Below are 14,807 nucleotides of genomic sequence, written 5' to 3'. Positions count from 1 at the left end.
TTGTGCATGTTTGCATTATTTTATGCTTTTTGCGTATTTGTTCAAGTGTTCTTTGAGTGCCTTTGTGCACATCTTTCGTGAAGTATTAGTGCTTGTATGCGTATTGTCTCTTCGTAGACATTTTCACATGGCCTTCTGTTGTTCAGTGGCTGACTGCGCAGAGATTTATGTGAGCCACTGCTGGCCAAGTTTAGGAGGAAAATGGAACTTTGGCACGGGAAACTACTCTCGATGGCTGCAAGAGTGATGCTCATCCAATCGGTGCTTCAATCCTTCCCAGTATTTTGGATGGGGGCTTTTTGTTTACCCGAAACCACCATCTCAACTATTGACAAAATTATCCACAATTTCCTCGGGGAAGGGTCGGCAGGAGCAAGATGGGCACACCTAATGAGCTGGGACAGGATTTGTAAAGGAGGGTGGTCTGAGTATTCGGGATAGTAGAGAGGTCAACCTGGCATGTTTAGCGAACCTGGCCTAGAAGGTTGCTAATGCCCTGGACACTCTTGTGGGTCCAACTGGTTCGCCAGAAATATCTCCACCTAGAATCCCTTTGGGTTCCAAACTCCCCCAAGCGTGGGTCATATGGCTGGAAAGGAGTCATGCAAGGTGCTCTTGCTATTCTTGAAGATGTATCATGGGAAGTAAGGGGAGGCACACATGTGGAGTTTTGGTTCGACCCCTGGTGTCCTCAAGGCCCTTTGATCAAGCTTCTCCCGCCCAACACCGCACAAGTTATGTATAACAACCTACTTTCCCTCAAAGTCAGAGATCAGATTCATGTGAACATGGCTCTTCAATGTCAATACAAGGAGACTCCCCTGCGAATTCCAGAGACGAATAGGCATATTGGCAACAGCCAAAGCCGGTGCCCAGGACTTCCTGATCGACTCAAATGGTTGCCTAAGGATCCATTCTCCATAAAGCAGGCTTGGGATTCTATTCGGATCAAAGGCCAACGAAACAAGGTGTTGGACTATGTTTGGGAGAAAAAAGGATTTCCGAGGGCTGCACTTACCCTTAGATGGGCCTCGGAGGGTAGGTTCCACACTCAAGATCGGTTGCAAAAATTGGGACATCATTTTCCCAGCAGATGCGAGCTATGCACCTCAGCATGCGAGGACCCCCAGCACTTATTCCTCGCATGTCCAGTCAGCGGGGACCTTTGGAGAATTTCTGCGAATTTATTTGGTGGCCTGTGGCACCCCACAGGTGATCTAAAACAGAATCTGAAATTATGGTTTGCCTTCAAGTTTGATAGCAAAAAAACTAGATGGAGTTGAGAGTGAATTTCCAGATCCTAATCTGGTTCATTTGGAAGATAAGAAACAATCAAATTTTTGGCGAAGTACGTAAATCTGCTGATCAGATCCAGAAAGAATGGTCAGACAGCATGTACTTAGAGTCATGAACAATTCAGAAGAGGCTGCTGCTGTCAGATGGCGCCGGCTTGCGTGCTGGTTTCCTCCGAACGTAAACTGGCTGCAGGTATTTATCCATGGTATTTTTCATGGGTGCTGGTTTTTTGGATACACCATACGAAACCACACGGGTTATTTTGTTTGGGCTGGAAGTTTCTCAGTCAGTGAAATTAAGGAGGAGTGGTGTGGGCGGCCAGAAGTGTTCAAACTGATTAAGCCTGGTTCGAAGGTTGTTGTCGAATCAGGGCGGGCCGACATTGTGAGAAATGATCAACGGGCTAGGAATTTTTTGGTTAGTTTTCCTAGATTTAATGTACAGAAGTCTAAGTACAATTCAAACTTCATAGCTAAACATCTGGCGAAACTTGCGAGGGGGGATTCAAAGATCCTCGAAGGATCAACCCCCGATTGGTTCCCCGGAAGGGGAGATGTATAAACCATTACTGTGATACTCTTGTGATTTCGTGAAATGATATCTGGTAGGGGTTTGCCTAACCCCATCTTGCCTTTCAAAAAAAAAAACAATCGTACCTTGAGATTACGCAGGGAATCTGCAGCCTTCGAATCTCTCTCGACTCCTTCCGCAAGATCCACCCCTCCAGCCTTAGCACCCTTACAAGATACAACCAAACCTCCCATGGTTGATGCTAGTTTCCTCCTTGCACCTGAATTTCTGGTGTTACTATACCCACATGGGCTCTGAGAGGGAATGAGCGTGGAACTAACATCGAACGTGATGGTGGTGGAAAGATTGCCACCACCATCGTTAACAAAAGGCTGAGAGACAAGAGAGAAGCCGGAAATGGAACCAACAGCCATCATTGCGCTCTCTCCCTCTCTCACATCAGACACACACAATGTATGGATAAAGAGTAGCGGGTACGCAGACGGTTTAAGAAAATAACAAAAATGTCCTTAATTCAAAAAAAAGAAAACAAGGGTTAAAAAAATAAAAAATAAAAATGTCTTTCATCCAAAAAGTCGAGGATGATGTTGACTCTTCAAAGTCTAAACAGCGAAATGAACCTGGAGCGCTCTCTCTTTCTTTTCTGTTTGAACTTTTTGTTGTCATCTTCTTCTTCTTCCTTCTTCGTGAAACACTGTAAAACCCTCTTTCTCTAGATAAGAAATTAAGGAAGGCAAAGAGTCGGTGATCCGATGGTGATCGTCATCCTCTTTCTGCTAGCAATAGCCAGAATACTGCCCCCATCCAGCAGGCAACCAACTGCGGCGGCCCCTCCTCCGCCTTCAAGGAACACCTACAATAGAATCTTCCTTCAGTACACCTACAACAGAGTCTTTCAAAGTGCAATCCGTCTACCCTCTACATCGGCAATACTTCTTATCAGGGTTATGTCTTCCAGGTCACCCTAACGTTGCTCAACACGGGCGTCGAGAATGGCACGTTCCTCTCTGGCTTCCCTATCACGAACCTCAAGACTGCCATTAGGACGACTGGCGACTACAGTCTGATCACGGCGAAGATCATGCTCAAGGGGGTGGTGTTCGGCATAGCGATTTACGAAAATCGCATAGCGTAAAAAAATGGCAAATCACAAAATCGAGTAGCGATTTATGAAAATCGCGTAGCGAAAAAAAATAAATGGCAAATTGTTATGCAATTTTCGTAAATCGCTAGATCGAGTAGCGATTTACAAAAACCGTATAGCAAAAAAAATGGCAAATCGCTAAATCGAGTAGCAATTTACGAAAATCATGTAGCGAAAAAAAATAGAAAATCACTAAATCGAGTAGCGATTTACGAAAATCGTATGAAAAAAAAAACAAAAAATCGCAGGAAAGGGTGTTACAAAAACCTCGAGCAAGAAACAATCGAAGGAAACATATGAGTGTCACGATCAAACAAAACACTTTATTGATCTTTTTCGATAGTTACAAGAGGGAAAGAAAAGAAAGAATTTATACAAGGCCCAAAAAAAATTTGTTCTGGGGGGCGTTGCCCGCCCAAAACCCCCGCCAGGGGCGGGGCCCCCTGGACCTGTGCCGGGGGGAGCCCACGGACCCCCCTTCTGTAAGGGCAAAAACTCTGAATTAGGCTCCACAACTCATCAAGTTAAATCATGTTACAGTCAGTGCGCAGGTCAGTCGGTGCTTGATGGAGCAGTATAGGATCATCTGCTGGATGTGCTTAGAGGCAAAAAAAGAAGGGAGAGAGAGAGAGGGTTGATGTTCATGGCCTTCTTCAGGAGGGATTCTTTTCTCGGATAATCCTGCAGTGCAGGTACTGAGTCTTAAATAACCATCTTCAGGGTACTTAAGTCTTTGCAACCGCTCTTTTTTTAGAATCGTCATTTTTATGGCACCCATGGAGGAAAGGGTACTTAAGTCTTTGCAACGGCACCGGACTCCGACGCTAACTGATGCTGACAAACATGGGGATACGAGCTACATGTGCTTACATACGTGGCGCTCATTAGGACCCTTGAACACGAGATATAGCTAACGACCATCTTGGGGAGGGGGGACATCTAAATTCGACAAGTTGGTCTTGATTTTGCTAAAATCCTGACGGTGCATAATAACAAGTTCTGACTCTTGATTTTTTAAGTGGGTTATCAGATCTCCTAAAATCATGAAAATTTCACAGATTTATGGAGATACATTCATGAATCACCCATAAAAAAATCAGATCAAAAATATAAGGAAAATCGCCTCGAAATAATGATGCTAACATGAGACTAGAATTAAAATACATACAGAATTATAAAGGAGAATGAAAACACCTAATCTAACCATGCATAAAATGAAAATAAAAGCATAGATGCAATATTTTTGGATTTTAGATGAATGAAAACAGTAATCTAAGATCAAAACTGATCTACTACAGAATCAACAAAACCAAAATCAAAACAACAAAAGGCATGAATCAATTGCTATTGTCGATTGAAGAGGAACTCAATTTTAGGGAAAAATCGAGTTCCATCTTCATGAAGGCTTGAATAAAATGAGATTACAGCAATGTAAATCAAATAATGTAAAAAAGAAATGAAATGAGAGAGAGGGGAGAAGATTACCTATTGTGGAGGAGCACTCTTGCTGCAACCCAAGTGAATAAGAAGGAACTACAGGGGGGCGACTACTTGGAGAAGAAGAAGGAAAGAGAAGAGGAGAAGAAGGAAGAGGGAAAGGAGAGAGAGCAAAAGGGGAATAGGGATACGTGAGATGATGGTGTCTGACCCTTTAGCTTCTATTTATAGAAAACTTTAGGGCTGGAGTTAGGGTTTCTGGAGAATTCCTAACCTAATCAATACCTAATTAATTAACATGTGATTTTCCTAATGGGTCTTAGTTGAAATTTGGTTTTGATTTTTTTTCTAACAAATCTTTGTTTTGATTTTTTTATAGCTTTAAACTAAGTAAAACCCTAAAAGAAACCTTAATGTGGTGCCACCTAAGTGGGCCCCACATTCGATTTTAAAAGCATTCAAAAGGATTTTTTTTAAAAGAAAGTTTTAAAAACAAAGTTAAAAACAAAGAAATAAAAGGTGAAAAACAAAGTTTTAAAACAAGACTAATATGAAAGGGGTGATTCAAAAGTGACACCACTTAAGTGGGTCTTTTGGATAAAATTGGATCTAGGATCCATTTTCATAATATAAGCATGATAAAATCCAAATCAGAAATTTGATCTGGATCCAAATTTGATATATTTGAAAAAGATATTTTTTTGAAAACATTTCAAAATATCCAATGTAAAGTATTGGGTTTTGGATTTAAAAGATCTATTTTGAATCTAAGTTTGAAATCAGAAGACAATTTGAATTCAGATTTGGATCCGAAGTTGAAAATAACAAATGGATCTGGATCTCAGATCTTAAGTCAAAATCCATATTTGAAAATAAATGAGGGAATCCTAGATCGAGGATAAAAACACTTGAAATAGATCTCGGATGATGAAAAAAATAAACTGGATCTTGGATATGAAGATAGAATTATAAATTGGATCTGAATCAAGATAGAAATGGATCTTGGATCCCAAAAATTGAGGAATAGATATGGAAATGATTGATTGGATCCTAGATATCTAATGAGATAATCCGGGTTTAGAAAGGAAATTGGATTATAGGCATGAATAACAAGGTGAATTGGACAAAAGGTTCGAATCCAGAATAAAAATGGATATTGGACATTATTTGGGGTCTAAAATTAAAGTGGATCTAAGATCCATTTTGAAATTTGGGCTTTAGAATGAAATTCAAATTGAAGTTTTAAATTGGATCTATATTGTTTTTTAAAAAGGATTTTCAAAACATTGGATTTGAAATTGAAATGCAAGGATTGATTTTAAAATTGGATTTTGAATTTGGATCTGGATCCAAAGTTTTGAATAAAAATGGATCTGGATCTCAAATGATGAATGAAATGATGGGGCGAATGCTGAATGATGATCGGACCCTGGATATAGACAATAGACTGAAAGGTTTGAAAATTATGGGCCTAGGTTTAGAAATTGGATATTGGATCCTGTATCGGATCGAGCCCAAAATAAAATTATATCTCAGATATAGATAAAATATCAAATAAAGGAATTGATCCGAGTGCAGATTGTGAATTGTCCCTGCTTGGAAATTAACAGAAATGATGTTCTGAGCAAATGACTAAGAAATTATTATTATTTTTTTGTTTTACCCTGTAGGGTGTATGATGTCTTCTTTATAATCGTTGTAATTTTGAAAAGATTTTTATATGAAAAACATGTGAAAACCAGACATCAAATAATAAAAACTGGTTCTCACTAGTGGATGAGACCGGGTCGAACTCAGGGAACGGGAATATATCGTATTCAAGTACACAAATCTAAACTAATCTTTATTGCCGAATTATTTGAAATGTAAAATGTTCAAGAAAATTAAAAACAACTAACTATTACAACAAATGAATACCCTTCGCAGAGGGCGTAAAGTGCATTATTTATAAACCCAATTAAATTCCTAATTCTAAACTGAAAAGTAAAAAGAAGCTTTATTCTTCGTACTTCGTGTCACGTAATCGCTTCCGCTTCAGTCTGTGCTATCCTGCACAATTCAAATGAACACGAGCAGTACCAGATATAGAAGACATAACACGTATACTAAAAAAACTAATTAATTGCTAGAAATATGAAAGACATCAGAAAAGAAATCTAAATGACTACTTACAATTGGAAACTGATTCTAATTAAATCTATTATTAACTAACTAATTACAAATCAATTAACTAACTATTTACTGAACTGAAATTCCACTAGAGGGGGGGTGAATAGTGAAATATGATTATGATCGATAAAATAAAATAATTAAGCAATAAGGCACAACACATAAAACACAGAAGTTATACTGGTTCGGTCAATTTCCAGACCTACATCCAGTCCCCAAGCAAACCACTTGAGATTCCACTATAACATCCGAGTTACCGGATAAATAGTACAACACCCTCTTCCCAAGAGGTCTTCTTCTCTCAACAGAGAAGGGGCACACCCTCTTCCCAAGAGGTCTTCTTCTCTCAACAGAGAAGGGCAACACCCTCTTTCACAGAGGTCTACTTCTTTAAACAAAGAAGGAGTACAGTGAATAAACAGAGTTACAATACTTCCTATAGAACCTTCAGAATGATATGAATGCACAAATGAAGGATTCTAATAATGTTCTGTTTGTCACTCAGAAGATACTCTTTGTCAAAGAGCTGGACTTGACTTTTTCTCTTTTCTTTCTTTTTCTCTTTCTTTTTCAAGGCTCTCTTTTCAAATCACGAATAGAATATTTTTCTCTTTGTAAGCTCACACGTCTATTTCATTCCTCTTGTTTGAATAGTTTATGTGTGTGTGTGTTTATATAGCTTATAAAAAGTAGTCGTTATATTTTGGAATTGTAACTTTTTGAAATATGAAATGTTATGTCTTTTCAAAAATATCTTTTAGAGAAGATCGAGAATGCCTTTTTCCAGAAGAGTAAGATAGAGGGTACACTAGTCGTTGTAGTGTTTTAGGTAATACATATTTTATGTAAGAAAGTCTATTTCTTACAATAGTACATTTGAACGTTGGGTTGTAGTTTTGTCTTTATTCTAATTAATGATTTGAGGTACATTAGTACTTCTTTACTTTAAATGAGTGTAAGTACTATGAGTGCTTTGAGATATTCATTTGTACATAGTCATGTCAAGTATGTTCTTTATGTAGTGTATTTTAAAGTCTCCAGAGAGAATGAGGACCCAAAAAGAAGGTCGACATTCTTTGGGAAGGATATTTAGAAGGGATTTGTTACAGAAGGCATTTAATGCTTTGTAAAGAGAATGATGACTTCAAGTAAGTCGACATTCTATGGTTATGAGAAAAAGTAACTAGAGTCCTTTAAAAAACATATTTTATTTGTTTTTCTTTTGTGTAGCCGATTTATGTTTTTGTCTTCTTCTTGTATTAAGAAACATTTCATTAAAGAAGATAACTTAAGTCTTTTCAAAAAAACATATTTTATTTGTTCTTCTTATGTAGCCGATTTATGTTTTTGTCTTCTTCTTGTATTAAGAAACATTTCATTAAAGAAGATAACTTAAGTCTTTTCAAAAAAACATATTTTATTTGTTCTTCTTATGTAGCCGATTTTATGTTGTCTTGTATATAGTGTAAGGTATAATGACAAAATGTCTTTTTCATAAAAGGTTGTAAGAAGGTACAATTATTATATGACAAAATATCTTTTTCATAAAAGGTTGTAAGAAGGTACAATTATTATATGACAAAATATCTTTTTCATAAAAGGTTGTAAGAAGGTACAATTATTATATGACAAAATATCTTTTTCATAAAAGGTTGTAAGAAGGTACACTTGTTGGTTTTCAAAAAAGAACCTTTTTGAAACTATCGTATACTTTTATGATATAGTATGTATGAATGAGTATGTAATATGCAATATGCAAGTTCCTGAAGGTTCTGTTACATATGACTCTAAAGAAGAAAAAATCTTCAACTTGAGGTAGCCGATTTCTTCATTTGAACTTTAGGAAAGCATGGCTCATCAAGCTTTTTCTTCAAGGAGTATGATTGCACCATAGTTGTACTTGAACAGGAAGTCTCCATCCTTATTGGGTGAGATATCCTTGCATCAAATACTCGTTAGATTTAAGGCAAAACATATTTAGTCATAATATAACATTATTTCAAGAGAACATATTATCATATCATACAAAATTAAATAAGACAGTGTATCATATTATGTGACATCAAAACCGAGTTTCTCAACATTCTCCCCCTTTTTGATAATGACAAAATATGCTCCCCCTGTCAAAAAGACATTATGCATAGAAATAATAATATGATAAAAAAGGGTGAAATAATGTTTAAAGAGACAGGTTTTCTCCCCCTTTGTCATGGACAAAAAGGAGGGATCAGAGTAATAAAAAATTATTACAGACCGAAAGTATTTAATAAGTTATTACAGACCAAATATAATAATAAAAAAGGAGTCTATCTCGAAGGTGGAGAAGGTGAAGTTGTCCGGTTGGCACGATTCCGCTTGCGAGTCTGCTGCAACAGGGCTTGATTACGAAGGATTCGATCTTGAGTTTGCTCGATATCCATCATAGCAGAAAAGTAATGGAAGGAGGACAGTGGATCTGCTTCATCAGAGCCGGGCATGTGCAGAGACCTTAGATTGAAGGTGGTAGCATCGAGGACGTGAGAGGGTCGGAGGATGACTTCGTTGTGAAGTGGTACTTGGAAGTATTTGAGAATGGAAGTTATAAAACACCCAAAAAGAAGAGGCTCAAATTTCTGATAACGAATAAAAAGGTCGAAAATAATGGATGACCAATTTATCGAAAGAGAAGAAAGGATTGCGTAGATAAGAAGAGAGATTTTTCGAGGAACTAATCCCTGGCGGGGATGCTTGGGATAGAGGTTGTGGAGAAGAATCTGGGCAAGTAGCTGAGCTTGAGGTTGGAGATTCCTCATGTGCCACGGAAGTTGGTAGCAGTTGGTGCAAAGAAGTATTTTTCGAAGTACCGATCGGTCGATTGGTACTATGGCGTTAAGGTCGGTACCGGTGGAAGGTAGATTTAGAATTCTACCTAGGTCGGAAGCATTGAAAATCATCAGCTGTCCTCGGACTTTGCTGGTGATTGAGGTTTGTTCATGATCAGAAGAGAAGTTGGTATAAAACAGTCGAACTAGTTCAGGATAATAGGCGGCTGGGGATGAAGATCCTATGAGAGGTTTGAGTTCGAGGAGATAGGTGTCTAAGTCGAAGAACATGAAGTCGTCAAAGTGGATCAATTTTCCTTCATGAATGGGGCGAGAGCAGAGTGAGGTGTAGGTGTGAAACAAATCAGGATACCTTAGATCGGCGGAGGTGATCACATTGGTAGAAGAGGAAGCCATTTTCGAGTGTCTTGAAAATAAAGCACTAGGAGAGAAAGGAGCTAGAACCGAGAGAAAATTTGTATAAGGATAGAAAAGATCGAATGGAATGGTAGGAGATGAACCAATTGATTAAATAGAAGGAAGAAAATAATTGTTGATATGAAATGAGGAAATGCGTGAGTTGTAAAATAAGAGACTTGTGAATGACAAATCAAATCAATTTTGGAAGAAAGTGTATTATATTAGCATAGATATTAAGAAGGACATAGTTTCGAAATAATTTTTCTATATATATGTAACAAATTTACTATGGGCAATCTTGTTGGATAGTGAGAATAGTCATGAATTGAGTATGGAGTGTCATATTAAACGTAAGAGAAAGAATGATTCAAGAGTTTTTAAAGTTTTTCGTGAAGATCATGAAAAATAGAGAGTGAATAATGGCCTAATAAGAACAAACAACTTTTTTCAAGAATTTACTTTATGTGAAAGCATTCCAAAATCGTGAAGAGGGAGTTTGGAATAGGACAAACATGAGAGTATGAGGAAATGCAATAATTTCTTATTTAAGAAGTGTATATTTTGATATACGTGAAAGGAGTGTGAATAGATATAAAGGAGGGTGATACGGATATGTAAAAGAAATGAGAGTGGTCATAAAGGACACCAATCAGTTGAAGTTGGATAGAAATTGTATGACATAAAGTGGAGTGAAGGACAAGGTTTTAATGAATCTCGATTGGAGAGAGATATAAAATATATGAGAGAGTCATGGTCACGGATGAAAAGGAACTTCGTATAATGTAGAGAGAGAGAGATAAAATGGTGATACAAAACGTACTAATGAGTGGAGTACAAGTTTTTGAAAAGAGAATTTTACCGTACTTTTTCGTAAAAGATGTAAACCATGAAGAGATGATAATAGATTGTTCTTAGGCTATGATATAATAGATGATATAGTAAAAATTTATGTGAAATATAATAACTTAAAAGGTGGTACGAGAGGATATTCATTTAAATTTTTCATGAAGGGCATTTAATGTTTTAGTGAAGTGTCGATAGGATGAAAGGAAGACATGATAAAAATAGAGTGTACATACTATATGATATAACAAATGATATAGTAAAATTTATACGTAAAAACATAGCAACTAGATCTTTAGAAGAAGAGGGTAAAAAGAACAAAAAAAAATCATTCGATTTTGACTAAAATTTGAAAAGTAAGATTTCTCATAAAATAATATGTTATCATGTTGAAGGTGAATCAACTTATCGTAAGAGAAGTTTTCACAAAAGGACAACAAATAATAAAGGAGATATGAGATGAGTGATGTGAACAATGTCATGATAGCTTTTAATATAATTAGTTCTTATGGATATGAGTGAAAGGAGATAGGACAAGGAGTCATTATGGATGTGTACTTGAAAGATGACAAGTTGAAAGACACAAAGAATGTGTCTTATAAGAGTTTAGAGTATACGTGAATATGGAAACCTAGTTTGACTAACAAAAATCGATAAGAAGAAAAAGACTTTTAAAATAAGATTTTAACAAAACTTATAAGAAGTATTATATTAAGATTAATTTATAAGTCACTTAGTTTACATATTCCTAGTTCTCTTCTAATTCGTGTGAAGTCTTCATGTCTTAATGGTTTAGTGAATATGTCTGCTAACTGTTGATTAGTGGATATGAATTCTAGTTTAATTATGTTGTTTAAGACTTGTTCTCTTAAGAAGTGGTGTCTTATTTGAATGTGCTTAGTTCGTGAGTGTAAAATAGGATTCTTAGATAGGTTTATAGCACTTGTATTATCACAAAAAATAGTTGTATTTTCAAAATTTAAACCAAGATCTTTTAATGTTTGTTTCATCCAGATAACTTGAGTACAAGCTAGGCTAGCAGCAATGTATTCGGCTTCAGTAGTTGATAATGATACACAATTCTGTTTCTTACTGAACCATGATACCAGTGAGTGCCCTAGCATGTGACATGTTCCACTTGTGCTTTTTCTGTCAGATTTACTTCCAGCAAAGTCAGCATCACTGTATGAGATTAGATCAAATGTAGAGGATTTTGAATAGAATAATCCAAAATCAACTGTGTCTTTTAAATATCTCATTATTCTTTTTACAGCTTTAAGATGTGATTCTTTTGGGTTTGACTGGAATCTAGCACACAAGCAAACACTAAACATTATATCTGGACGGCTAGCAGTTAAATAAAGAAGTGATCCTATCATACCTCGGTATACCTTTGTATCAACAGTCTTACAATCTTCATCTTTGTCCAACACAGTAGTAGTGCTCATAGGAGTGGATTTTGAAGCAGTTGAGTTCATGTTGAACCTTTTCAGAAGTTCATGAGCATACTTAGATTGGTTGATGAAAACTCCATCCTTGGTTTGCTTAATATGCAGTCCAAGAAAGTAGGTGAGTTCTCCCATCATACTCATTTCGAATTCCTTCTGCATGGACTTAGAAAAATCTTCACAGAGAGTGTTGTTAGAGGATCCAAAGATGATGTCGTCGACATAGATTTGAACAATTAGGGTATGATTATCCACTACTTTGACAAATAGTGTAGAATCTGCTTTGCCAACAGAAAAACCAGTTTTTAATAAAAAGGTTTTAAGTCTTTCGTACCAAGCACGAGGTGCTTGTTTTAAACCATACAAAGCACGTTTGAGTTTAAAAACATGATCTGGGTATTGTTCATTTTCAAATCCTGGAGGTTGTTTTACATAGACTTCTTCATTTATAAAACCATTTAAGAAGGCACTTTTAACATCCATTTGAAATAATTTGAAATCCATATAGCTTGCATATGCTAAGAGCATTCTAATAGATTCAAGTCGAGCAACAGGAGCAAATGTTTCATCAAAGTCAATACCTTCCTCCTGGTTGTATCCTTGAGCTACTAGTCTGGCCTTGTTTCTTATAACATTACCTGTTTCGTCTAGCTTGTTTCTGAAGATCCATCTTGTCCCAATGATTGGATGATCCTTTGGTCTCGGCACAAGATCCCAAACGTCATTTCTTTGGAATTGATTCAGTTCTTCAGTCATGGCTAGCATCCAGAACTCATCAATGATGGCTTCATCAATCTTCTTTGGTTCAAGTTGAGAAATGAATGCCATGTTTGCAATCCGTTCTAGCTGAGCTCTAGTTTGAACCCCCTTTGTTAGTTCTCCCAAAATCTGCTTTTGAGGATGATCTTTGATATCGACAAAGGTTCTTTGGTGATCATCTTCATTATATTTAGCTGTGTTATCTAAAAATAAATCTGTACTTTCAACATCATCATTAGTTTGTATATGAACAGATTGATCAATAGATTCACAAAAACTAACATGCATAGATTCTTCAATAGTATTATGACACTTATTGAAAACTCTGTATGCTTTACTATGACTTGAATATCCTAAGAATATGCCTTCAACAGATTTAGCATCAAACTTATCCAGGCTATCTTTTGTGTTTAGGATAAAGCATTTACATCCAAAGACTTTGAAGTAGTCTATTCTTGGAGTTCTGTCATAGAATAGTTCATAGGGAGTTTTATTTAATAAGGGTCTAATGAGAACTCTATTTGTTATGTAGCATGCAGTATTAACAGCTTCTGCCCAAAAAGATTTTACAAGATTATTGTGTTGGAGCATAGTCCTGGCAGATTCCTGAAGGGTTCTATTCTTTCTTTCTACTACACCATTTTGAGGTGCAGCTCTAGGGAAGGCAAAGTTATGAGAAATACCATGCAAGTTACAAAAATTTTCAAAGAGTTCATTTTCAAATTCTCCTCCATGGTCACTACGGATTTTAACAATAGAACATGATTTTTCGTTTTGTAATTTTTTACATAAGATTTCAAACTGACAAAACGTGTCACTTTTGTTTTTCAAAAATATTACCCAAGTAAATCTTGAGTAATCATCTACAATGACAAAAACATATCTATTATGATTAAGGCTAGAAGGACCAAAAAGGTCCAAGTGGAGAAGCTCTAAAGGTCTTTTACTTGAGATGACATTTTTTGATTTGAAAGGAGATTTTGACAATTTTCCTAATTGACATGCATCACAAAAATAATCCTTTTTAAAAGATATGTTGGGTAACCCACGTACTAATTTATTTTTAGCTAGTTTGGACATGTATTTTGAATTGACATGGCCCATTCTCATGTGCCATAGATGTTGAGTGTCATTATTAGCTATAAGACAATGTTCTGTGATGTTTTCTAGGTATAGTTCGTATATATTATTCTTTCTTATACCTTTTAAGATGATGTTTTCATTTGTGTCAGCTATGAGGCATGCATCATAATTAAAGCTAACATTATAACCTGTGTCACACATTTGACTGATACTTAGTAGGTTATGTTTTAAGCCTTTAACAAGGAGAACGTCTTTGATAAGAGGTTTGTCTATGTTACCAATATTTCCAATACCAATTATCAAACCTTTGTTGTTATCTTCAAAGGTGACGGTTCCTCCTTCTTTATGATGAAGAACAACAAAAAGGTCTGGATGTCCTGTCATGTGCTTTGAACATCCACTATCTAGTATCCATCTGTTCTTCTTTGAAGCCTGCAAAACATTAAGTAAATCTTCTTTTTGGTACCCAATCGGGTCCTTTTTTGTTAGACTTTGGAACCCATATCCATTTGGATTTGGGTTTGTCTATCTCTTTAGAGGAGTTAAAAAGATTATCAATATAATACTCCTTATTTGGTTTAGATGAACTTTTCACAAATGTGGTCTTTTGATTTATACAAGAAGGTTTTTTGAAATGAGAATAGCCAATCCCATTTTTGTAAAAGGAGACCTTCTGAGAGGATAAGAGTTTATCCAAGTTCTCTTTACCTTTAGTAAACTTGAAAACCGTTTTCATGAGGTTATCAGTTTTACTTTTTAGCTCTGAAACTTCTACTTGCATATCTTTAGTTTTGGAGCTAGTAGAAGAAATTTCAGATATAAGCAAAAGATTTTTCTTTTTCAACTCAGAATTTTCACTGCTGAGTTTTTCATTCT

General features: G+C 36.2%; 1 protein-coding gene across 2 annotated transcripts in view; it reads right to left on the bottom strand.

Moving 5' to 3' along the window:
• Positions 1-2,303, bottom strand: part of LOC149842988 (uncharacterized) — a 66,580-nt gene extending 64,277 nt beyond the window's left edge. Inside the window, exon 1 of one of the 2 annotated variants that reach the window (XM_089999534.1) lies at positions 1,953-2,303. In XM_089999534.1, the coding sequence (XP_089855660.1) occupies positions 1,953-2,243 (291 nt within the window). In that variant the 5' untranslated portion in view covers positions 2,244-2,303. The remainder of the gene's footprint in view (positions 1-1,952) is intronic. The other variant, XM_089999533.1, reaches the window with a different exon arrangement.
• Positions 2,304-14,807: the final 12,504 nt, after the last annotated feature.

The sequence above is a fragment of the Nuphar pumila genome, chromosome 3 (assembly GCF_984573655.1).
Source record: "Nuphar pumila chromosome 3, dmNupPumi1.hap1.1, whole genome shotgun sequence".
In the NCBI taxonomy this organism is placed as follows: Eukaryota; Viridiplantae; Streptophyta; class Magnoliopsida; order Nymphaeales; family Nymphaeaceae; genus Nuphar; species Nuphar pumila.
This window is presented reverse-complemented; position numbering and strand designations above follow the sequence as displayed.